This window comes from Triticum urartu, chromosome 5, assembly GCF_003073215.2.
Source record: "Triticum urartu cultivar G1812 chromosome 5, Tu2.1, whole genome shotgun sequence".
Taxonomy (NCBI): domain Eukaryota; kingdom Viridiplantae; phylum Streptophyta; class Magnoliopsida; order Poales; family Poaceae; genus Triticum; species Triticum urartu.
In genome coordinates, this window is record NC_053026.1 from 617,614,373 (window position 1) to 617,641,201 (window position 26,829).

General features: G+C 43.9%; 1 protein-coding gene and 1 long non-coding RNA gene across 5 annotated transcripts; both read right to left on the minus strand.

The window, feature by feature from the left end:
* Positions 1 to 644: 644 nt before the first annotated feature.
* Positions 645 to 3,561, minus strand: LOC125511300 (putative pentatricopeptide repeat-containing protein At5g43820). Of its 2 annotated transcripts, none has more exons than XM_048676633.1 (2): positions 1,780 to 3,561; positions 645 to 1,080 (listed from the first exon to the last, which is right to left on the minus strand). In XM_048676633.1, the coding sequence occupies exon 1, from the start codon at positions 3,488 to 3,490 to the stop codon at positions 1,889 to 1,891; it is 1,602 nt and encodes a 533-aa protein (XP_048532590.1). In that variant the 5' UTR covers positions 3,491 to 3,561; the 3' UTR covers positions 645 to 1,080; positions 1,780 to 1,888. The 2 variants fall into 2 exon arrangements, with proteins under 2 accessions (XP_048532590.1, XP_048532589.1); XM_048676632.1 differs by having other exon boundaries at positions 649 to 1,039.
* Positions 3,562 to 18,360: 14,799 nt separating this feature from the next.
* Positions 18,361 to 23,154, minus strand: LOC125511301. 3 transcript variants are annotated; one of them, XR_007284944.1, is made up of 7 exons: positions 22,826 to 23,154; positions 21,641 to 22,425; positions 19,890 to 21,488; positions 19,688 to 19,770; positions 19,017 to 19,144; positions 18,751 to 18,886; positions 18,361 to 18,601 (listed from the first exon to the last, which is right to left on the minus strand). It is a non-coding gene; the product is annotated as an uncharacterized LOC125511301 (long non-coding RNA). The 3 variants fall into 3 exon arrangements; XR_007284943.1 differs by having other exon boundaries at positions 18,751 to 18,897; XR_007284942.1 differs by having other exon boundaries at positions 18,751 to 19,144.
* Positions 23,155 to 26,829: the final 3,675 nt, after the last annotated feature.

Below are 26,829 nucleotides of genomic sequence, written 5' to 3' on the forward strand. Positions count from 1 at the left end.
TATCATAGGTTGTGATTTAGCTGCCCTCATGACTTTTGGCGGTACAAGCCCTGTATTTTCAGCATCTTCGCCTGTCTGTTGCTGTTTCCATAGTTACAGTTATGATGTGCTACCTTTTGCGCAAACAAAATATTTGCGCTCAAATGCCTGTAAGTATTACCTAGGGATGCAGGGCGGCGCCCGATCCACCCCGCTTCCCGTTCAAAACGAGAAAAAACTGTTTTAGCTGGATTAGAGCACATTACAGTAATTTGTAAGAGCACATTACAGTAATTTGTACTAGCTGGCGCTTTTGCGGGACGCCGTTCTGCATCCCTAATTATTACTTATACAAATATCATGTAAGCATCAACCCCTGCATGCTGAGCTCTATAAAAGGTTAATGTAACAACAACTTCTTCTCAGGGTTTAAGCAGCATGAAGAATTTGTTCTAGTGATCCAAGCAGCGAACATTTTGCTGCAGAGGATTCAGGACATAACTTAGTTTTCTGTTTAACTCAAATGATGTCATGATTTTTCAACATAACTTACCTGCATATTGTTGTTTGGGAACCTGCCCTATATGAGCAACAAGAACACAGAGAAGGTAGACTTTACATACAACCACAAAGAACTTGGTGGACATATCCATCAAGCCCAGAACTTTCTGGCAACATTCCCTCACATTTTTTCCATAACGAAATATCAAAAGGCATCATAGTATATATTGATCAGAATAAATTGTCTCGCATACGCCAAGCATAGGTTACATAATTTGATAGAAATAAATTGGTCCAAAAGTAATTCACATGGCTTGGCTTTGAAAGTATATGCAGATTATTTTCAGCAAAATTTCCTCACGTGTCTCTGAAACAAAATGATCAAATGCACCAGGTAACATTACTGTAATAAAATGTCCTGTCTTTTCATTTTCTTCTTGTGTAATAAGCACTTCTCTTCTTTGACCTCACATGATATATCAGTCCTCATACCTGATAGCAACAGTTCTGGGCAGTTATCTCCTGAATCCATGATTGCATCTTCATTGAAATCAGCAGCCTACATCATGTGAAGACAAAAGGCATAGGTAGTTACAGAACCTACAAAAATGAACTGAAAATTTTATACCGAGCAGAGCAAAGAATATATATACAATGAGAACAACGCTACGGAAAATATGCAACTAACAGATTATATTATCAATGGATACAGACCATACATAAAACTCACAACAATTGAACAAAAGCAGTCAGCAACAGGATAACTGGGACTAAACTGAATTTTGCAGATGTGATGTTCCATTCCAGGTAGGATGTGGCCGTTTACCAGATATTACAAGTTCATTTCAGGGTCGGTCTACCAGTTCAACCTTCAAGTATTGCTGTTCTTTTGTACCTTGAAGTCCAGTTATTCGAGGATACATCAGGCTAATTTCTCAGCGACTCCTAAACGGACCCCAGTTCTGATACTTGAGATCCAACTGATTTATTGTAATAGTTTCTCTGCATTTCCCCCAGGAACCCAAGTTCTAAAACTCCAGGTCTAATATGATGTTTGTAGTTCTCCAGAGCACCAGAAGTACACAAGAAAACAGTACATGTCTATCCATTCCATTCTACCGATTTGATTACTTTGTCTCATTGTTTGATGTAGCTTTCTGCTACTTAATCCACTACTCATCAGGCAAGATTTTGTCAGAATAACCCCACTAAAACTAGCCAGTAAAAAGATATAAACAATAACATGGTATGAATGAAATAGCCAGTCAAGAATAAGTACATGCCAAACTTGCGTTTTACCTTTGCCGTTTTTTTTTTGCAGAATGCAAATGAGGCTACTTTAAACCCATATGGAACTGCTTTGACCAGCATACCAAATAGTTGCGTGCCAGCCAAATATGTTCACAAATCACAGGTGCCAACCATTAGCACGACAATAGTTGCGTGAATTAGCAAGTGTGCGCCCATGTTTGATTTTCTTTGACAAATTGTATGCAGTCTCCACTTTGTTCATCTCCAGCAGCCTGTCGTTCAGTTTGCTATAAACAACTCTCCCTAGACAGAAGCCTTTCCTTAGTGATTCCTCCACCACGGAAACAGCAGCATCAACCTTACCCACATTGCAAAGCCCATTTACAATAAACTCATAAATTTCTTTATCGGATGGATACCCGCTCTCTTGCATCTCCTCCCAAATGTTCAACACTGTCCCGCTTTTCCCAAACCTGGCAAGCCTTTCAAGCAGAAGCTTGTATGCTTTCAAGGATGTCGTACATCCAGCCTTCCTACTCTTTTGGTAGATCATCAAGGCAGCGTGAGGAGGCCCAAACGTGCAAAGTGGCTCGATGAATGATGTAATTACCCCTGTATCTGGCAGAATACCTTGAGCCAACATGTCATCAAACATTTGAAGTGCATCAGCCACCCTGCGTGCTTTCAGATGGACTCTAATCATCTTGCAGTATGTGTCACTGTTTGGAGGGCAATTGTTGTCCACCATATCCTTGTAATACTTGATGGACCTGTCCAAATCCCCCAGTGAAATAAAATTGAAAACAAGTGCATTGTAGGCCATCGTAGTTGGACCGTATCCCTCTTGCACCATTTTCTCAAACACCCTGAGTGCCTCCTCGCCCTGCCCTGCCCTCCCCAATGCCTCAATGAGATGGCAATGCGAAACATCATCGGGCACTAGCCCATCCTCCAGCATCATTGCCCAGAAATGCTCCAGCTTATCAACCCTCCCAAACCTCGCCCAACCGCCAAGCACATCATTGTACACTTGTTTATCAAGACTGAATGGTTGTCCACGGGCGGCTTGTACGAGCGAGCTGGCAATGCCGACATGTGACCTCCGGCAGAGGCATTCGATGAGAGCAGAGAAGGCCTCCTTTCTGTTGCAAGTTTGCCCAATTCCTAACCCAGATTGGTCGCTCTCGAGCAGTTGGACGGCCTTGTTGACCTGCCTGGCGGCAACCAGAGTATCCATGATGATCTGCAGCGTGGTTAAGTCCGGAAAGATGCCATTTTTCCGCATCACCTCCAGGGCAGGCTCGACAGAGCTGAAGAACTTCCTCCTGCCCAGAGCCCTGATGACGATGTTGCAGGACTGTACGGAAGGGGGGAGCTTGGCGCTGGAGATGGCCCAGTCGAGGAGGTCGACGGTGGCGGAGCCGCTGAGGTTGCCGCGGCCGACCACATCGGAGAGAACCTCGGGGGAGAGGGCGTCGATGCCCGTGGAGGAGAGGGCTCGGTGGAGGGCGGCGCGGCCGGGGGGCTTCTGGAGGAAGACCCCGCGGAGGCGGTCCGCCGGGGACAGGAGGGTGGTGGTAGGAGGAGGATGGGGAGGAGCTGCTCCTGGATCGAGATTGCGGTTAATTGGCTGAAGGGGAGCGGGGGCTGGGGCTGATTTGCTAGGGTTAGTGGCGGAGAGGAGGCGGATGGAGGAGACGACCATGTCCGCGGCGGAGGAGGAATAGCTGAGGCTACGATGGAGAAGGTGGCGGGCCATTTGGAGGCTCACCGGAGTTTGGAAGGTCAAGGTCGTGTCCGGCAGCGGCGGCGGAAGTTGCTAGAGTGAAGTCTGAGGTCGACTTGCCTCGACTTAGCCACTCACAGCCATCGGATTAGGAGTCGACGAACCAGATCGATGAACCGGGAAAAAAACTCGGAAGCAAAATTTATTTTTCAGATACCTACTTTTGAAAAACAATTGGATAAGCGTAAATTTATTTTTCAAATACACGTTGATTTTAATTAAATGGTACGAATTTTTTTCAGCTGTGGGAACATTTTTTCTACACTGTACAATTTTTTTTTCATATATGAGGATCACATACATTTTTATGAATTGACAAAAATACATTTTTGAATTAGGTGAACATTTTTATTACATTGTATAAACATTTGAAAGTATGCATGAACATTTTTTGAATCACGTGAACATTTTAAAATGTAATATATATATATTTTTAGTGCTATCAACATTTCGGTTGAGTTGTGAAACCTAAATTTACATTGTATAAGCATTTATTGAGCACGCATGGACTTCATTTAAATTGAAAAAGTTCACTATAAAAATATAAGTAAATATAATAAAACAAAAAATTGGGGAAAAGTGTGTTGGAGAGCCAGAGCTCCTCCGCGCTGGGCTGACTCATTTAGGGGGCGCCTGAGGCAAGCACTACGTACGTTCTGCTGGCCGAAAACAAGGAGAGACATATCCCTTCCCGTGGATGACGACTTGTTGGTTGGTCAAGTCAAAGTTTGTAAAGTTTAACTAACTTTGTAGGCAAAAATATCAACATCTACAATACTAAAGCTATATGATATGAAAAGTAATTTCATGATGCATCTAACAATATTGATTTCATATTGTGAATCTTGATATATTTTTCTATAAATTTAGTCAAAGTTAAGATTGACTTTGACCAATCTTATATGCAGATTAAAAAGAAACGGAGGAAGTATAGACACAATCCATTGGGTTTAATTATTTGTATTTTTCTCTCCTGATGTCTCGCAGATGATTCAGTGTAGTATAGTCTCTTTTTTTGCGGGTGAGTGTAGACTATAGTCGTACATAGTGTATAGCACACTTGGTATAGTCCTATTACATAATACTGGTCCACTATGGTTGTAATTAAGAACAATTTTTATTATTATTAGTGTTCATTGTACTCCCGTAATTGAAGATGAATAGATCGAAAGTTTCCTGAAGAAAAATAAAAAAAAGGATGGTAACGGGGCTAATCTTAGCAATAACAGTTGTTGGCTACACTCGAAATGATCTCTATTGTTAGAAAAGGGCTATCCGTAGTTGTTATCGTTTTGTCAGTTTTGTGGGCAAACTATTAATGCCGAAAATTGTTCTATCTTGCCTAGTCTCTGCCTTGTCCACAACTGCATACAATTAATTAGTCAAACAATTAATTACACATGTTGATTTGTCAGACATTAATTGCAAACCAACCTATGGTTGGATGGTTAAAGGGATTGTGGTATTCCCAGCCCAGCAGGATTCAAGTCCCGGTGCTCACGTTTATTCTTGGATTTATTTTATGATTTCCGGCAATTGCGCATTCAGTGGGAGGAGCGTTCCCGTCAACCATGAGATGCCTACGGTGACTTCATAAATTTTAAAATGATATGTTGGCTCAATCTTTTGGAGGTGCTCATAGAAATGAATGTATGCGTGTGTGCTTACGTTTGTACTGTGTTCAAAAAAAATTAGTCAGACATTAATTTATGAAAAATATCATCAAGCATTGCACGGGAGGATCACAATAATTATGAAGAGTATTGTAAGGATCATGTTATTTATGAAAAGTATTATCGGGCATTGGATGGTAGGCTCACGTTAATTATGAAAAATATCATTTAGAAATGTTTGCCCCCGTTGCAACATCCGGATAATTAACTAATAATACTAGTACACTTTTAAGGCTTGCTTGACAAGTCTCTAATGTGGACAATCTTTTTCAACAATCCATATGTTGTGGCAAAAAATCTGGTTATACACCCAACTCAATGCAATGCAGCGGGCCTTTGTGTCTGTTCTATAGACTTTTTTTCCTTGTCAAGTGTTAAAGCACTCTGACAAACGCCAATCCCTCACCCAGGAGGCCCGGACACTGGCACTTCGAGATCAAGTCTTCTAAATTCATTGGCCATCACTCATCCGCGATCCCGTTATATAGGGCCGCGTACCCAGTTTCTCGGTCTGGCCCTGTGCAGAATGCCTCCCATTTCTATGCCCTATGATATATACCTTGGTAATGCAACTTCATAGCGATCTAAGTAGCCCAGAGTTTCACTCATCTCTCATCCGTGATCCCGTTATATAGGGCCGTGTACTCAGTTTCACTCATCTCTTATCGCAGTCCATTCGTCGCTGTTAATCCACCAATGGAAATCGTGGAATTATTTTTGTTCTAGCTGATTCGTGGGTGTTCATTTATGTGTCCACAGTGCGAGCACAAACCGGGCAACTGTGGTCATGGTCAGTCGGAAACGAAGTTTTATCTCACCACTCCGGATGACTTCAAGGAGCGCTCGGTATGTTCAATCTCAACCTACCACGGTCGGCATGGCCTAAATTTGTGAACATATACTGTCTGTTGCTACATTATCTATATATTTGCATCAAATCTTTGTTACATTATCTATTTTTTATTATATATTTTTTTACTTTGTTTTCATATATATATATATAAGTTCTATCAGTTACTGCCATATTTGCATTTCCGAAAAGTAAATGTGAATGACATATTGTTGATCGAAAATAATGTAAAATTTTCTAAAAAGCACAAAGGAGTATTTGAAAGGAGTTTTTCAAAGAAAGACCTCGGTGAAGCTGCTTACATACTGAGCATCAAGATCTATAGAGATAGATCAAGACGCTTGATAAGTTTTTTTTTCAATGAGTACATACCTTGACAAGATTTTGAAGTAGTTTAAAATGGAACAGTCAAAGAAAGATTTTTGCCTGTGTTACAAGGTGTAAAATTGAGTAAGACTCAAAGCCCAACCACGGCAGAAGATAGAAAGAGAATGAAAGTCCTTCCATATGCCTCAGCCATAGGTTCTATAAAGTATGTCATGCTGTGTATCAGATCTATTGTATACCCTACACTGAGTTTGGCAAGGGAGTACAATAGTGATCTACGAGTAGATCACCAGACAACGGTCAAAATTATCCTTAGTGGAATAAGGATATGTTTCTCGATTATGGAGGTGACAAAAGGTTTGTCGTAAAGGGTTACGTCGATCCAAGTTTTGACACTGATCCAGATGACTCTAAGTCTCAATCTGGATACATATTGAAAGTGGGAGTAATTAGCTAGAATAGCTCCGTGCAGAGCATTGTTGATATAGAAATTTGCAAAATACATACGGATCTGAATATGGCAGACCCATTGACTAAACTTCTCTCACAAGCAAAACATGATCACACCTTAGTACTCTTTGGGTGTTAATCACATAGCAGTGTGAACTAAGATTACTGACTCTAGTAAACCCTTTGAGTGTTGGTCACATGGCGATGTGAACTATTGGTGTTAAATCACATGGCGACGTGAACTAGATTATTGACTCTAGTGCAAGTGGAAGACTGAAGAAAATATGCCCTAGAGGCAATAATAAAGTTATTATTTATTTCCTTATTTCATGATAAATGTTTATTAATCATGCTGGAATTGTATTAACCGGAAACTTAGTACATGTGTGGATACATAGACAAACAGAGTGTCACTAGTATGCCTCTACTTGACTAGCTCGTTGAATCAAAGATGGTTAAGTTTCCTAGCCATAGACATGAGTTGTCATTTGATTAATGGGATCACATCATTAGAGAATGATGTGATTGACTTTACCCATTCCGTTAGCTTAGCACTTGATCGTTTAGTATATTGCTATTGCTTTCTTCATGACTTATACATGTTTCTATAACTATGATATTATGCAACTGCCGGATACCAGAGGAACACTTTGTGTGCTACCAAATGTCACAACGTAACTGGGTGATTATAAAGATGCTCTACAGGTGTCTCCGATGGTACTTGTTGAGTTGGCATAGATCGAGATTACGATTTGTCACTCCGATTGTCGGAGAGGTATCTCTGGGCCCTCTCGGTAATGCACATCACTATAAGCCTTGCAAGCAATGTGACTAATGAGTTAGTTGTGGGATGATGCATTACGGAACGAGTAAAGAGACTTTCCGGTAACGAGATTGAACTAGGTGTTGAGATACCGACGATCGAATCTCGGGCAAGTAACATACCGATGACAAAGGGAACAACGTATGTTGTTATGCGGTTTGACCGATAAAAATCTTCGTAGAATATGTAGGAACCAATATGAGCATTCAGGTTCCGCTATTGGTTATTGACCGGAGATGAGTCTCGGTCATGTCTACATAGTTCTCGAACCGTAAGGTCCGCACGCTTAACGTTCTGTGATGATTTGTATTATGAGTTATGTGATTTGATAACCAAAGTTTGTTCAGAGTCCCAGATGAGATCGGGGACATGACGAGGAGTCTCGAAATGGTCGAGAAATAAAGATCGATATATTGGAAGGCTATATTCGGACATCGGAAAGGTTCCGAGTGATTCGGGTATTTTTTGGAGTACTGAAGAGTTACGGGAATTCGTATTGGACCTTAATGGGCCATACGGGAAAGGAGAAAAAGGCCTCAAGGGTGGCCGCGGCCCTTCCCCATGGACTGGTCCGAATTGGACTACGCAAAGGGGACGCCGCTTCCTTCCTTCTCTTTCTCCCCTCTCTTTTTCCTATTCCATGTGGGAGGTGGAATCCTACTAGGACTAGGGAGTCCTAGTAGGACTCCACACTTTGGGCGCGCCCTATGAGGGCCGGCCTCCTCCTCCCTCCATCATTTATATACGTGGCCAGGGGCACCCCATAGACATGAAGGGTAACGTAGTAATTTCAAAAAATTTCCTACGCACACGCAAGATCATGTGATGCATAGCAACGAGAGGGGGGAGTGTGATCTACATACCTAGTAGATCGACAACGGAAGCGTTTGGTTGATGTAGTCGTACGTCTTCACGGCCCGACCGATCAAGCACCGAAACTACGGCACCTTCGAGTTTTAGCACACGTTCAGCTCGATGACGATCCCCGGACTCCGATCCAGCAAAGTGTCGGGGAAGAGTTCCGTCAGCACGACGGCGTGGTGACGATCTTGATGTACTACTGCAGCAGGGCTTTGCCTAAACTCCGCTACAATATTATCGAGGACTATGGTGGCTGGGGCGCCGCACACGGCTAAGGAAAAGATCAAGTGGATCAACTTGTGTGTCTCTGGGGTGCCCCTACCTCCGTATATAAAGGACTAAAGGGGGGAGGCCGGCCGGCCACATAGGGCGCGCCAGGAGAGTCCTACTCCCTCTGGGGAGTAGGACTCCCTTCTTTCCTAGTTGGAGAAGGAGAAGTGGGAAAGAGTAGGAAGAGGGAAAGGAAAGGGCGGGCGCCGCCCCCCTCTCCTTGTCCTATTCGGACTAGGGAGGGGAGGGGCGCGCGGCCACCTCTTGCCTCCTTTCCTCTTCTCCCTTAGGGCCCATGTAGGCCCAATAACCCCCGGGGGGGTTCCGGTAACCCCCCGGTACTCCGGTAAAATCCCGATTTCACCCGGAACGATTCTGATATCCAAATATAGGCTTCCAATATATCGATCTTTATGTCTCGACCATTTTGAGACTCCTCGTCATGTCCATGATCACATCCGGGACTCCCAACAACCTTCGGTACATCAAAATACATAAACTCATAATGAAACTGTCATCGTAACGTTAAGCGTGCGGACCCTATGGTTCGAGAATGATGTAGACATGACCGAGACACGTCTCCGGTCAATAACCAATAGCGGAACCTGGATGCTCATATTGGTTCCTACATATTCTACGAAGATCTTTATCGGTCAGACCACATAACAACATACGTTGTTCCCTTTGTCATCGGTATGTTACTTGCCCGAGATTCGATCGTCGGTATCTCAATACCTAGTTCAATCTCGTTACTGGCAAGTCTCTTTACTCGTTCCGTAATACATCATCTCACAACTAACTCATTAGTTGCAATGCTTGCAAGGCTTATGTGATGTGCATTACCGAGAGGGCCCAGAGATACCTCTCCGACAATCGGAGTGACAAATCCTAATCTCGAAATACGCCAACCCAACATGTACCTTTGGAGACACCTGTAGAGCACCTTTACAATCACCCAGTTACGTTGTGACGTTTGGTAGCACACAAAGTGTTCCTCCGGCAAATGGGAGTTGCATAATCTCATAGTCATAGGAACATGTATAAGTCATGAAGAAAGCAATAGCAACATACTAAACGATCGGGTGCTAAGCTAATGGAATGGGTCATGTCAATCAGATCATTCACCTAATGATGTGATCCCGTTAATCAAATAACAACTCTTTGTCCATGGTTAGGAAACATAACCATCTTTGATTAACGAGCTAGTCAAGTAGAGGCATACTAGTGACACTCTGTTTGTCTATGTATTCACACATGTATTATGTTTCCGGTTAATACAATTCTAGCATAAATAATAAACATTTATCATGAAATAAGGAAATAAATAATAACTTTATTATTGCCTCTAGGGCATATTTCCTTCAGTTCGGTCCAAGCTGGATGGGCCCCTAGGATTCCTTTTGAATGACTCTTTCCGCTAACCGGATTTAGAGCCTCTGAATCCGGCATTAACTGCCGTATCCTTAGCATTGTCGCCGTTGATGCGGCACTTCTGCTGGTTGCGACGCGACCTGCCACTAATGTCCCTGGTGTCCGAACGACCAGGGTTCTTGGTCATATAGTTGCTACGAGCAAGCCAGCTGTCTTCTCCTGCGCAAAAGCGGGTCATGAGTGCCGTGAGTGCTGCCATAGATTTCGGCTTCTCCTGTCCTAGGTGCCGAGCAAGCCACTCGTCATGGATATTATGCTTGAAGGCTGCTAAGGCCTCTGCGTCCGGACAGTCGAGTATTTGATTTTTCTTTGTTAGGAACCGTGTCCAGAATTGCCTGGCCAATTCGTCTGGCTGCTGAATTACCTGGCTTAGGTCGTCAGCGTCTGGGGGGCGCACATAAGTGCCCTGGAAATTGTCGAGGAATGCGGCTTCCAGGTCCTCCCGACAGCTGATTGACCCTGTTGGCAGGCTGTTAAGCCACTGCCGTGCTGGTCCTTTAAGCTTGAGTGGGAGGTATTTGATGGCGTGGAAATCATCGCCGCGGGCCATGTGGATATGAAGGAGATAATCCTCGATCCATACCGCGGGATCTGTTGAGCCATCATATGATTCGATGTTTACGGGTTTGAAACCCTCGGGGATTTGATGATCCATTATTTCGTCTATGAAGCACAAAGAGTGTGCGGCGCCTCTATACTGGGCGATATCATGACGTAGCTCCAATGAGCTTTGTCTACTGTGTTCGGCCCTGCCGAATTTGTGGCCGGCGTGACGGTTATCGTCTCGAGCCGTGGGGAGCCTACGCGATCTGTAGATCGATCTTGTTTACCTTGCCTTGTCCTCCAACATGTCTCGTAAGTCCGGCGCATATTCCTGTGCCTTGGTACGGGGTGCGGCTTGGGTGGAGGGCCATGAGGCCTCTCTGTCGCGGCCACGAGGTGGCCTGTCGGCCGCGTCGAGTGCTTCCTCCTCTAATCGGGGTAGCAACCTGCGCTTCGGGTAGCACTTGGAGGGGTGTTTGGGTTTATGCTCTTCGGCCGCAAGGACTTCAGTCCATCTATCGACTAGCCGATCTTGATCAGCTTTAAGCTGTTGCTATTTTTTCTTGAGGCTTCTTGCCGTGGCCATAAGCCTGCGTTGAAAACGCTCTTGTTCGACGGGATCCTCTCTGTCCGGCACGGTGAATTCGTCGTCGTCGAGGCTTGCCTCGTCTTTGGAGGGAGGCATACAATTATCGTCCTCGACCTCTCTGTCGGCCGCTCTCTCATGAGGGCTGGTTTCTCCATCCTCCTGTGCTAAATCTTGCCCGGGGGGATGTTCTTCGGCGCTTTCCGGGGTATTATTATCTCCCGTGCTGGAATCGCTGTTTTTGTGTTGACGGGATTTTGAGCGGCGCCGCTAACGCCGGCGCTTTTGCTGTTTCTTGGAGGGGTCATCCTCCACTGTTCCATCGCCCTCTCCCTCTTTTGGGGTGTCCACCTGTTGGGGAACGAAGTAGAAATTCAAAATTTTCCTACGTATCACCAAGATCTATCTATGGAGAAACCAGCAACGAGGGGAAAGAGAGTGCATCTACATACCCTTGTAGATCGCTAAGCGGAAGCGTTCAAGTGAACGGGGTTGATGAAGTCGTACTCGTCGTGATTCAAATCACCGATGATCAAGTGCCGAACGCACGGCACCTCCGCGTTCAACACACGTAAAGCCCGGAGACGTCTCCCATGCCTTGATCCAGCAAGGGGAGAGGGAGAGGTTGATGAATATCCAGCCACACGACGGCGTGGTGGTGGATGCAGGGCGTCACAGTAGCAGGGCTTCGCCTATACTACGAGAGAGAGACGTAACGGGGAGAGAGGGAGGCGCCAGGGGCTTAGATTGGTTTGCTCCTCCTTTTTTCCCCACTATATATAGGGCCAAGGGAGAGGGGGAGGCGCAGCCCTTGCCCCTTCCTCCAAGGAAGGGTGCGGCCAGGGGTGGGGAGGAGTCCATCCTCCCCAAGGCACCTCGGAGGTGCCTTCCCCTTTTAGGACTCTCCCCTTTTTCCTCTCTCTTGGCGCATGGGCCTCTTGGGGCTGGTGCCCTTGGCCCATATAGGCCAAGGCACACCCCCTACAGCCCATGTGGCCCCCCGGGGCAGGTGGCCCCACCTGGTGGACCCCCGGGACCCTTCCGGTGGTCCCGGTACAATACCGGTGACCCCGAAACTTGTCCCGATGGCCGAAATAGCACTTCCTATATATAATTCTTTACCTCCGGACCATTCCGGAACTCCTCGTGACGTCCGGGATCTCATCCGGGACTCCGAACAACATTCGGGTTACTGCATACACATATCTTCATAACCCTAGCGTCACCGAACCTTAAGTGTGTAGACCCTACGGGTTCGGGAGACATGCAGACATGACCGAGACGTTCTCCGGTCAATAACCAACAGCGGGATCTGGATACCCATGATGGCTCCCACATGTTCCACGATGATCTCATCGGATGAACCACGATGTCAAGGACTTAATCAATCCCGTATACAATTCCCTTTGTCTAGCGGTATGTTACTTGCCCGAGATTCGATCGTCGGTATCCATATACCTTGTTCAATCTCGTTACCGGCAAGTCTCTTTACTCGTTCCGTAACACATCATCCCGTGATCAACTCCTTGGTCACATTGCGCATATGATGATGTCCTACCGAGTGGGCCCAGAGATACCTCTCCGCTTACACGGAGTGACAAATCCCAGTCTCGATTCGTGCCAACCCAACAGACACTTTCGGAGATACCTGTAATGCACCTTTATAGTCACCCAGTTACGTTGTGACGTTTGATACACCCAAAGCACTCCTACGGTATCCGGGAGTTGCACAATCTCATGGTCTAAAGAAATGATACTTGACATTAGAAAAGCTTTAGCATACGAACTATACGATCTTTGTGCTAGGCTTAGGATTAGGTCTTGTCCATCACATCATTCTCCTAATGATGTGATCCCGTTATCAACGACATCCAATGTCCATGGTTAGGAAACCGTAACCATCTATTTGATCAACGAGCTAGTCAACTAGAGGCTTACTAGGGACATATTATGGTCTATGTATTCACACGTGTATTACGATTTCCGAATAATACAGTTATAGCATGAATAAAGACAATTATCATGAACAAGGAAATATAATAATAACTAATTTATTATTGCCTCTAGGGCATATTTCCAACACCTGTCATATATGCAATGCTGTGTACCAGACCTAATGTGTGCCTTGCTATAAGTCTAACAGGGAGGTACCAAAGTAATCCAGGAGTGGATCGCTGGACAGCGGTCAAGAACATCTTGAAATACCTGAAAACGACTAAGGATATGTTTCTCGTTTATGGAGGTGACAAAGAGCTCATCGTAAATGGTTACGTTGATGCAAGCTTTTGACACTGATCCGGACGAATTCTTAAATCAAAACCGGATACGATGTTTATACATTGAACGGTGAGCTGTCAGTTGGTGCAGTTCTAAACAAAGCGTTGTGCGGGATCTACATGTGAAGCGGAGTACATAGCTTGCTTCAGGAGCAGCAAATGAAGGAAGTCTGGATGAAGGAGTTCATATCCGATCTAGGTGTCATAACCTAGTGCATCGGGTCCAATGAAAATCTTTTGACAATACTGGGCAATTGCCTTGGCGAAGGAATCCAGATTTTCACAAGAAGAACCAAGCACATCAAGAGACGCTTCAATTCCATCCGGGATCTAGTCCATGTGGGAGACATACAAATTTGCAAGATACATACAGATCTGAATGTTGCAGACCCGTGACTAAGCCTCTTCCATGAGCAAAACAATGATCAGCACCAAGCTCCATGGGTGTTAGATCAATTACTGTGTAATCTAGATTATTGACTCTAGTGCAGTGGGGAGACTGAAGGAAATATTCCCTAGAGGCAATAATAAAGTTATTATTTATTTCCTTATATCATGATAAAATGTTTATTATTCATGCTAGAATTGTATTAAACCGGAAACATAATACATTGTGTGAATACATAGACAACAGAGTGTCACTAGTATGCCTCTACTTGACTAGCTCGTGATCAAAGATGGTTAAGTTTCCTAAACCATAGATGAGTTGTCATTTGATTAACGGGATCACATCATTAGGAGAATGATGTGATTGACATGACCCATTCCGTTAGCTAGCACAGATCATTTAGTATGTTGCTATTGCTTTCTTCATGACTTATACATGTTCCTATGACTATGAGATATGCAACTCCCGTTTACCGGAGGAACACTTGTGTGCTACAAACGTCACAACGTAACTGGGTGATTATAAAGGTGCTCTACAGGTGTCTCCGAAGGTACTTTTGGGTTGGCGTATTTCGAGATTAGGATTTGTCACTCCGATTGTCGGAGAGGTATCTATGGGCCCTCTCGGTAATGCACATCACTTAAGCCTTGCAAGCATTGCAACTAATGAGTTAGTTGCGGGATGATGTATTACGGAATGAGTAAAGAGACTTCGGTAACGAGATTGAAACTAGGTATTGAGATACCGATGATCGAATCTCGGGCAAGTAACATACCGATGACAAAGGGAACAACGTATGTTGTTATTGCGGTCTGACCGATAAAGATCTTCATAGAATATGTGGGAGCCAATATGAGCATCCAGGTTCCGCTATTGGTTATTGACCGGAGACGTGTCTCGGTCATGTCTACATAGTTCTCGAACCCATAGGGTCCGCACGCTTAACGTTTCGATGACAGTTATATTATGAGTTTATATGTTTTGATGGTTGTTCGGAAGTCCCGGATGTGATCACGGACATGACGAGAGTCTCGAAATGGTCGAGACATGAAGATTGATATATTGGAAGCCTATGTTTGGATATCGGAAGTGTTCCGGGTGAAATCGGGATTTTACCGGAGTACCGGGAGGTTACCGGAACCCCCCGGGCTATTGGGCCTTATGGGCCCAAGTGGAGGAAGAGGAGAGGCGGCGCCCCCGCGCCCCTCCCCCCCCCCAAGTCCGAATTGGACAAGGAGTGGGGGCGGCGCCCCCCCTTTCCTTTCCCCTCTCTCCTCCTTCCCCCCAAGTCCTAATCCAACTAGGAAAAAGGAGCGGAGTCCTACTCCCGGTGAGAGTAGGACCCTCCTGCGCGCCTCCTCCTATGGCCGGCCGCACCCCCCTCCCCCTTGCTCCTTTATATACGGGGGCAGGGGGCACCCCATAGACACAACAATTGATCATTGATCTCTTAGCCGTGTGCAGTGCCCCCCTCCACCATAGTCCACCTCGGTAATACTGTAGCGGTGCTTAGGTGAAGCCCTGCGTTGGTAGAACATCAACATCGTCACCATGCCGTCGTGCTGACGAAACTCTCCCTCAACACTGGGCTGGATCGGAGTTCGAGGGACGTCATCGGGCTGAACGTGTGCTGAACTCGGAGGTGTCGTACGTTCGGTACTTGATCGGTCAGATTGTGAAGACGTACGACTACATCAACCTGTTGTGCTAACGCTTCTGCTTTCGGTTTACGAGGGTACGTTGACAACACTCTCCCCTCTCGTTGCTATGCATCACCATGATCTTGTGTGTGCGTAGGAATTTTTTTGAAATTACTACATTCCCCAACAATATGTTGCCCGACTCAAGGCGAATCGGTCATCCTTGTACCAGGGCGACCTCTTTTCTCGACCCATGATGCCAACTACTGAGACCAGATTAACACTTAATTCGAGTCGCATGGCCGTGATATTTCTAGTCGGATCACACGAGAGGGACTAGAGAATATCTCTCCAGTCACAGGGGCAAATCCTTCTCAGTCGGTCATGTCTCGCCGCATGGATTTGGACTAGCCCAAAACCTACCTTTCAAACTATCTAGTTACCGAGTGGCATTTAGTCGGCCCTAAGTAGGTTGGTCACCATCTAGGGCTCATGCACATGCCTCGGGTCTAGGACACATAATGCATGTGGTATTGAGACTAATAGAGACCTAACTGCATCTCATGGTTAAGTATGTTCGATTCGATAGCTTATTTGAACCCGGATTTTGATTTCTCGAAACCGGCCACAGATCTAGCCGAGTACATACCATCCGTCTCGGTACTAAATGGCCAGTGAGGCCGAGCCATCAATTATGTTTTACTAGTAGACCGCTCGTGCGTTGCCACGGACTTTTCATAATTTGTATTAGTTGCATGTAAAATTTCATATAGATAGAAAATATAGCCAAAATAATTGTAATGTACCTCGCTTGCAATGTATTTCGATAATAAAATGTAATTCTACCCTATACACAAAGGGTTATCATATCTGATGCACAAAATAAAGGTGGTACATAAACATTGACCTCTTTATTGTGCATTGCATTACAAATGATAATAACACTTGAATGTCTTTCCATGCTTAAGATCGATTGTCTCGTGAAAGCATATGTATTGCTATTCTCCATTAATTAAAATTAACACATGGATGATTTTGTTCCCTTTAAAAAAATGTTCCAAGATGTTACAACCAGAAACTTAATTGCAATGTGCAATTGGCTGGCAAACTATTGCATATGAACTTAGGCACTTGAAACCATACAATTTACCATTTAGAAACTGCTGCAGCAAAACACATCTTCTAGAACATGCTACTCCTAGCTATCTTGGGAGAGGTAGCTAGATACATCAATCTTTGATAACATTTGTTGATTAAAAATTTATTGGCATTTATTTATATTTTTATAGTAATTTTTAGTTTTGTTAGAATTATGTAACTTCAGATTTGGTGTATCGGCTCAAAATGAAATTCACATGAGACTCAAAAGGAAATGTGTGTGTTGTACTATGAACTATGATGTAAAGGGAAGCGACCAACTCCTATTCAAATACCAACTGGAGAAAAACCCTAATTATACATACACTAAGACATTAAAATAAAAAAATAAGGGTGAAAGGGCGATTGACATGCAGCATCAATTGTGAATAAGCAGGCTAAAACTTGCCCCGAGAATATCACTCACGACTCACAAGTTTACAACATACTTTTTTCTGTATTAGCACAAAAGTCGAATAATACATGGTAGGATTGAGGAGGAGAAGGTCTATAATATTAGTCTTACCGAGAGAGGGGGGGGAGGGGGGAGGGAGGAGAGAATCGGAATCTCCAAATTGTCTCATGTGTCTACGCTATCTAAAAACCACCATATGTGAGAAGTAATGGGGTCTGGACGTCTCAGGGCAGCACGCTAGATCAGACCAGGATCACATCATGCTGGAAAAAAATATAGTTTTCTAAAATATTGCAAGGCATCCCGAAGATATTGACGTTTACAAGTTGCTACGAGCTTAAATGCTTAAAACAATCAACCGAAAATACCAACATACTTCTCCATTTTGAGCTAGTCCACCTAACAGGACTTCTTCATTTAATACCCACAATCGTTCCAGATAGCCAATAGGAGAGGTAAAAGTCATAAATGTGTACTCCCTCTGTTTCTAAATATAAGTCTTTTTTGAAAGTTCAATAAGGACTACATACAGATGTAATAGACATATTTTAAAGTGTAGATTCATTCATTTTGCTCCGTATGTAGTTCACATTGGAGTCTCTAGGAAGACTTATATTTAGGAACGGAAGGAGTACAAATAATAATTTCAGTTGAGTTGAAAGACTTAAATTAAAAACCAACAAATATATGCAGGGTTATTTCATACTGTTATTTTAATGGGCACCAATAACGTCCTTTTCAGCATCATAATATATAATCCAAAATCATATTAACATTTTGGGGTAACTTTATACTACTTATGAGTATAAATAATATGATTAATTAACAAATCTTGGATTGTAATAGATCTGAAAAAACATTTATATGTTTCAAAGAGTCAGATGGTGTGAGTATCGTCTGAAAGCTTTCTGGATAAATAAGGATATAGAGAGTTGTTAAGTTCAAGAAAACAGAATGGCTCTCCTTACACAAAGTCTAAGTTCACCACCGTTAGATTTATAAATGGGGAAAAGACGCTATGAATAAGAGAAACAACAAATAAAGATAGAAGGGTGTTAAGTTCACCACACTCTTTATTTGATCTACTGGGTTGAGTAGGTAACAATATGTTTTAGAAGATGATGACTTCCTAATACTTTAGCACATAACTTGTACTCTACTGAACCGTGGGGGACGAATCGGAGGTATAGTAGAAGAATGAACAAATATATTTTATTTATATTATCCACACCCTACATGTACAACACTGAGAAGCTCCTCGTGAAACAAGCTTACAACAGTGAGCATTGAACAATCATACTCTATTCTTGCTAGCCAATGCTGAGAACACTTGTGCAGCAATTAGTATATCAATGTCCTCTTAGATAGGTTGATGAAGATTGCCAGCAATGAAAATATCATCCAGTACATAGGCCTGAAAATTTCACCATTGGCACTCATGGGAATTAGTTAGTACTAAAATGAATGGTATAGCTCTCGCAAGAAATTTCATACAACTCCATTGCTGGTTCTTCAATGTCAAAATTTCAGCATATATGTGAACATTAAAAAGACCTCACATACCTAAATAAATTATGAAAAACACTCATGCTGCAGTGCGGCTCCCGTGTCCTCGCCAGTTTTGATGCACCTACCACGTACTTGCAGCTTGGGGCGCGACCCCTACATCCTTGGTGGCGGCCACAGCGCCCACATCCACCTACATCCACGCTTCGGCAGGAACCATATAACAAAAAAAATATTGTGGACCAAATGTTCATGGAATTTTGCAATATGATATAGACTACAGATGGGTATGATAGGCAAGAATCCTCAAATTTCCATTATACCATAATGTCTAGCTTAGGGATTTTGTTCCGTGTCTTCTTATTTGGCACTACACCAACATTTACCATGGTGTCAACGACCACATAACACCTTCATCACTGGTTAGCGATCTGATCATGTCTCTTACTACCTGAAAGCACAAATATTAAATTCTATTGTTAAAGATATATTCTTAACATGTCAATAAGAGGGAAAAGCAATATGGAAATTCAATGTCTCATCGACCCTGCAGATGGCAACATCCCAAGTGAAGACCAATTTTAAACATAATATTTAACTACAAGAATGACTACAATACAATTCATCATTTCTTTGTTCTGGGCATTTTTGCCCCTGAATACGTGATAATACAAGGACAAACTTAAAGTATGCTGATACAATGTAGTGCCATCAAGCATGGATAATTATGCAAGGACAAACTCATGTTCTAGGAATTTTTTACCCTATACGATGCATGAAACGACCAATAATAAATAGATTAGAAAAATTGTGCATCTCTCTTTGTCCATAATAAGTTCTGTTGCTTCTTCCAAGTCAGTTTATTATTGAACCATATCATTCGGCCACCACTCTGTCCATGTAGGGCGAGCGCTAGCATTAGTAGCATTTATCTAAACTCTGATTACCAGCACGTACAATGATTAACACGAATGTTGGTGCAAATATAACTCACTTGTGGTGAGAAACTGAATAAGTGTTGTCGAAGGGTTGAGTGTTCGTCAGTACAGCCCCAAGAAAACTTTAGAAAGGATGTTTCTGTCCACCCACATAAATAAAGAGATAAATTTATGATCGTGCGGCAAGCCTGATAAGCCACACAAATAAAGAGATAAATCTGTGATCGTGCATAAAGTAATTAACAAACCCCGTTCTACCTCACGCCCCATCCATCCGCTCCCAGCTTACTCCCTAGCTCCATATTGCTCATGCTCGCCCATGTCTGCGCTGTCAGCCAGCTGGTGGCCCCAACTCGTTCGGCTCCGTTCGCTTGGTGCCAGATAATTAGCACATGGATGCATCCGCCGGCCGTACCACGTGCACATCAATGAACAGTGGATTAGTACGTCGACAGGGATAGAAAAATATAAAACTCACATAAACAGAATTTACAGAAATCAGCAAACACTAATCTGAGTACCTTCTAAATCTCACGTAGTGCAGGGGGTGCACTGAAAGTCTAAATATCATTGTGTTACAGAAACAATGTTCCTTTCTCAGTCTACTGGGTGCCCTTAGACAGGGCTACCTCATTGTCAACCACTCCCGCATCCCTCACCCTGTCAAACCAGGTCGCGGCTTACTCAGAATTCACGAATGCCCGTGTGGCGTCATCGAAAGAGCTAAGCAAATTCTCGCCAACCGCATCGCCTTCCAGCAGATGGTCATTACGAAGGATCGATGCTGCTGCCCCTATTCCACTTTTAATATGATGCATCCAGATTCTTTTTATAATAATTTCTCACATGTTTCAATTGAATAATTTGATTATCCGGACCAATTAATGAACTAGATACGGTTTTTTATTGCTACCTTTAAGTCATACTGTATGTTTCAGTGGTGCTGTTTTTTCTTTAGGCAGCTTGCAGAATGTATGATGAAGTTTTTTGGGCCTGCATCGCAAATGGGTTTGGCCAGATGCTCGACTGGTTTTATGACCAACTATAGAAGTGTATTCATCATTTCCATTGGCATGACCGTAATTTGTGAATCAGAAAAGATAGAAAAGAAAACTTTAATGTTAAATATAAAACGAAAGAAAAAAAGAATCCAATTAATTAGATTTGTAAAAAGAAATACATTCGAGATGTTTCATCGATACAATAAGCACATCAGTAGGACATTATAATCATGGTATAAACTTGCTTCCTTTTTTATGATATAGATACACGCATACTGGAAAATTTGCAACAACAATAGATAACAAGATTATTTTTAGCTCACCTTCTGATTCCATTGTCGCTTTATCATCAGTTCATCAAAAGTGAAACTAGCCTACGAAGATAACCATGTATACTGAACAGATGAGAAAAACACAAGTTTAATCCATCGGCTTTAGAGATCCTTGACAGATGCCATCAGGTTGAGAAATTTGATGTTATGAATAAGGCATGAAGAGAATTGTCCGTTTGTCAACATTTGCAGGAGTAAGCTGGATCAAGGATGAGTTTTCGCCATCAGTAAACAGGGACCTGTTCATGTACAAGCTGTAGGAATAAACTTTAGCATTAATTACTGAATAGCATACAAAATTGTCTAACGTACTGCAAACTATAGAGCAAAATCACATCCCTGGTGTTGAAACACCAGTGGCACAAGGCACTTTGTCCAATTTGTGCTTCCAAGGGTAGTCTCCGAACTCTGACACGGTGGCACCATCACCAACTTACACTCGCTTGTCAGCGCAGCTGTGATGGCCCTTGCTGGGGCTCATACCTCCGAGTCGTGCCCCTCTTTCCAGAATTTGTCCAAGGTGCCTGAAAAAAATACTTAATTAACCTCAAATTAAAATAATAATATAGCATGTCAGCATGGATAGCTATGTGACTGTATTAAAAATTACTCTAATGTGACACAATGGTTTGAGTTGCTAGATATTGTGGGTCATCTAGTTAAATTCAGGTCTTACTTCCTGCTTGCTGCACGAACTTCCTCGGTGGTAAGCATCGTAGTCGTCAGCATACAGGTTCACCACCTGAACTTACGCGCACAAGACATGACCTAATGCCCGATGTAGCCACATGCATAGCAGAACCACGGCAAGCGCTCGTACTGAAGTTTAAGCCCCACCCTTGTTCTCTTTTCCTTGATCCTTGCTATCATCGCAACTGAAATTTCCAGCACCCGCTATATACAGGAAAAGCAACCCGTACACGAACAAAGTTTCCTAACTACTCTCCCATCACGTAGTTCAATTTGGAGGATTGTTCTCATGTCCTTGCATAGAGCACGTACCATCACATCTATTCTCCAATTCATCGAGACATCAAGAATGTGTACCCATATCCACAGCCAAAGTGCACAAAGTACTTATTGCCTCCCAAAAATGTGAACGTCAGATCCTCTTTGTCCTTAGCCTCCAAGCATCTTCTAGCTCATCAAACAGAAAACATATTTGCAGCGAAAAGTGATTCAATATATGAGCAATTAGGACAAGATTAGTGCTTTGGGAACTGAGAGAGTTGTCCTCCGTACTCATCCTTATGATAACATGCTTTGGGAATTAGGCAAGCTCGGGATTCTGTGGAGATGTTCGATAACATGCTTCTACAAAGCGTCATGTTACACCACGCCCATCCTAGACACCATAGTATGTTGTGAGGTTGACTCGTGCACCACATTTGCCACCTGGTCTGGCCGCCCCGCCAACCCAAGATCGTTCCAAGCCGATATTTCGCTCGGTGTTCTGAAGATCTACAGAAGAGGTTGTAAAAATCATCAGGTGTGTAACCTGCATATAGAAGAAAGATTGATATGTGCATGTAAAACTGAGAACCAGCAAATCTGATTCAAACACAAAAGAAAAAGGACAAGGTTAATTATGCTATCCTGCTGAGCCACGGCCGGCACTACCCCTCGTCGTTTCAGGAGGAACAGGAGAGCACGAGCAGAGGATACGGATTCAGGGGATGAGAGGGGTGGGGTGGGGATCACGAGAGCTTATCCATGTCTTGGGGCGGGCATCCATGCCGAGCGGCAGCAGCGAGGTGCCATCGTGGTGGTGACGGGCGATGCATCCAAGGCGCCGGTCTGCCCAGATGGTCGTGTCGTAGAGGGGGAGGGTAGAGGGTTGGCGGATGGGGAAGGGAAGTACCAGGGATGTGGTGCCGACTCGTTGGTCTCAGATCACCGCCGGTCGCCAGTATCCGAGGCGCAGCCGCCGGTGGTGTCCCGGTGATCCGCGACGTATTCGAGGCGCGGTGGTGACGGTGCAGGCGGCGGCGACGGTCGCCGACATCTCCCTGGTTCGGCGGCGGCGGCTGCATCGCGGGAGAGGAGGAGGAGCGTCTTGGGATCTCGTCCGCGCCTTCCTGCTAGGTCCGCGACGGCGGCGATCTCGTGCGTCTGTAGTCACAGATCGTAGGTTGAGGGGATCGAGAGGAGCAGGAGGTCACTCGGACGTGCGTGCAGTTCGTTTGGCAGTTTTTTTCGCTCGTTTAATTTCGTAGATTTTTTTCATAGGTTTTTTTGGACGTTTTTCTCTGGTGCGACTGCGACCGGAGGTTTGCCTTGACTGCGTGGGGCATCGCTAGGAGTTTTTTTGGTTCGACGCGTGGGAGGAAGGACGGAAAAAAATCGATGGTGATGGGACAAAATTTAACCGGCGAAGACTACCAACTGCTCCATTAGGAGTAGGGTAGAGATTTATTTTACGAAACAAAAACTTTTTTGTGTCATGAAAAGCAAGTTTATAGTACAAAGCCTTTTTTTTCACTCACAAACTGATAAGTTTAGAATTGTTTCTCTAGAAAAGGAGTTTCTTATATATACTCTATCAGCCCCAAAATTCTTCTGGTGATACATCCGTATCTAGACAAATTTAAAACAAGAATTTAGAGACGAAGGTAATAGTTGCTTGCACATCGTTAAATCGTGTGTAGAATAGGAATCGCAGTTTTCAGGCCAAGCACTCGTATTTTTAGAAAAAACAACTTTGTCTCACCAAAATTGTGTGTGCACAACTACAAAATCAACAATGCACATGGCATGAAGAACAATAGAGACGGGTGGAGCCCGAAGTTATCTTGTCGGCAATGATGAAAAGCATCCGACATCGCCCGTTAAAAGGGAACATGTCTCCTATCGCAGTGCAATCCTAGAATTACCATGTCCATCCTTATTCCTTCCAAGTGTCTACTCTAGCATGACTATGCGCAAGTCCCGGGGATCCCAACACATGGGTATGTGCACTCAGTCTATCCATGCTCATACATTAACCCCCACCCACCCCACCTCCAGTACATGACATGAGGCAAGAACTATTAAGAGACTGCTTCGGCTAGGTAAGTATCTTCCGATCCTTGCCTTCTCCGGATCCTTTCCAAAACTCTTACGATGAAGCAGAATCATCAACTCAATTGTGACCATTTCTTCAGAGGACACATGACGCACACCGAGTCGCTCTATGAGCTTACTTGTGTCGGTACCGTGGCCCGTGAAAATATTCTGAGTTGGGAAGGTGAATTATCCCCATTATTTTCAAGGGAAGGGTTTGCGAACAAGACCACAATTCTTTGTTGCAAATGTGTATTTTGGGTGGTAGTGTAGTTCTCAAGAGCTAGGTATTGTCTAGCCCGGGCCTTCCCACGAGCAATTTGTTCCAAGACGGAGGCCCCTCGCCGCCCTCGGTATCCCAACGTAGAACCGTTTTATGAGTCTAGGGTGGGGTGAATATACTATTTTCACAACTAGGCAATTTTAATGAAGGCTACCATTGCCTAAAACATTGGGATAATCATGGGGATTTTAAAGATTGGAAACAAACTTGCATAAATTAATGCGAGTAAGGGAAAGAGATCATGAACACAAGGATTTTATCCTCAGCCTGAGATTGTCGGTTCAATCATACTCCCTTGGCCCACAAGAGTCCTCAGCTTGAGATTGTTGGTTCAGACACAAAGTATCATACAATGAGAACAAAGGTTGACCACAAGAGTCCAATATATAATCTTGAAGTGTACAAAGTCCCTTGGCCCACCTCCATGGCGACCATAAAGGAAGCTTCATTGAGGGTAGATTTTCATACAAATAGGGGATCTCATTATCTTCACAAAATTATTGGCGCCTTCACACGTTAAGGCTTCTAAACACATCTAATTGATCTAGGGAGCACACACCCACCAAAATAACAAAAAATGGCGTGGTTGATGATTAATCACTTACTTTTGCTCATAAGCTAAAAGTGCTCCACAAGAAACTCTTATTTGATGGATCTATATGATAGGAGAGGATGAAAATTTCAAAGCATAGGACTTGATCTCAGTGCGAAGAAAAGTTCAGAGAACACAAGAATTGAAGAATTCACTTTCGGTGGTGAGATGGGATGGGGTATATATAGGCTGGACCCCGATTCTGACCGTTACACATGAATCGCATGGCTTGGATGTTGCATACATTTGTATTTGGAGGTTCCAACTGAGTTCAAAGGTCACAACTTTAGATATTCTTGGATGGTCCGGACCAATACTATTCTCATTCTCATGTTACGTACAAGCCACAATAAACAAAAGGGTCGCAAATGGTACAAAGCGTTTTCACTCAGAGGCTCTGAACACAAGAGATTGAATTGTCCACGAAAGGCTCGGAGGCTGAGCCATTATGATGGTTACAACAATATTGGAATCGTGGGATTTTGCTGCTGGATGTTTTCTGAATGTCCGGCTAAAACTCTCTTGGGGTGTCTGTACTTACTTTGATTCAAACTTAGCTAGATTGGAGGGTACTGGAAAAATGCCACTCGGAGAACATGAGCAGTAAGCTTTTGTAGCGTCTCAGATATATGGAACATCTTGGGCATAGGGTCCGAGTTGCACAAAGTTTAACTCAGTAAAGTAACTCCTTGCTTACATTTGGACGCTTCAGATGGAATCCTCTCGAAGGTCCTAAGCATATGAAACATGAGAGAGTTAGTACTTGGAAGAACTGAGGGGTCTTAGAGTTTCATCTTTGAGAACATAGAAAGATAAACTTCCTCTCACAAGGTTGAAGATTCCATTTTGACAGTACTTTTATACCTAAGATGGTTGGTGCGGATATGGCCATTGCTATAGTTTGCCGACTGTGGATCTGATCGCTTTGGGCCTTTATCTTTTTTCTTTTTTTACTTCGCCTATGTATAGCTTTGGTCTTATACGACTTTGCTGTTGCCGGCGTGTTTGTGTGTGTTGGTGTTAGCTGTGTGCATCCTAGCTATGCAGAGGCCGGGTGTGTGCTCATAGTGTTTGTATCCTCTTGATGCTCCATTTTAAGCCAATAAAATACATCCTTTATCGAAAAATACCTATGACTCAAAGTGATCTTTGATCACTAAAAAGCTAGAAAATGTTTCTTGATCTCGTCGATGCTTGATCCTTAGATTTTTAGGGGTCATGAACCATATTCCATACATAACATACATATTCCATACATAACATATTGCGAATAAAACTGATCAACACTTAGAGAGAATGTTAGTCCCATTAACCTTGTTGTCATGAATCATCAAAAGCCACTGCGAGGGCCCGGTGTTATGCTCTCTAGCTAGGCCCTCGCGGTGTGGGTCAGTTTCTACTTTGGAGATGGACTGCTAGAGAAACTGACCCATCGACCATGCCTGGTCTGTCGTCGACGTCACCATGATGCCAGACAAATTCATCATCCTGCACGTATTCATCCACACACGCCCGTCCCCGAACCTCTGCAGCACCATGCCACCGGGATCCACCGCCGGCCTTGCAGTGGATGAGACACCGCTCTTCCGATTGTCCCGTCCAATCAGCACTTGCTCGAAAACGATGCCCTCAGAAGGGACAACGGTATCAAAGGTACCATCATCGTCCGATCCGGTAGATCCAGATCTAAGGTTTCCCCCGGAGCATCACGAGTGGGTGTCACACCTGCAACAACGATGCCTCAAGAACGGAACGGCGTTATAGACACCGCCATCGTCTGTCATGACCGAAGTCGGCGTGATTTTCACCGGAAGTCGTGTCCCTCCAACCTCGTAGCTGGCTAGAACGGAACGGCATTATAGACACCGCCATCGTCCGTCATGACCGAAGTCGGCGTGATTTTCACCGGAAGTCGTGTCCCTCCAACCTCGTAGCTGGCTAGAACCGA

Excerpts from the sequence above, each read along its gene's own strand:
- LOC125511300 (XM_048676633.1), bottom strand. The coding sequence starts at position 3,490 with ATGGCCCGCCACCTTCTCCATCGTAGCCTCAGCTATTCCTCCTCCGCC.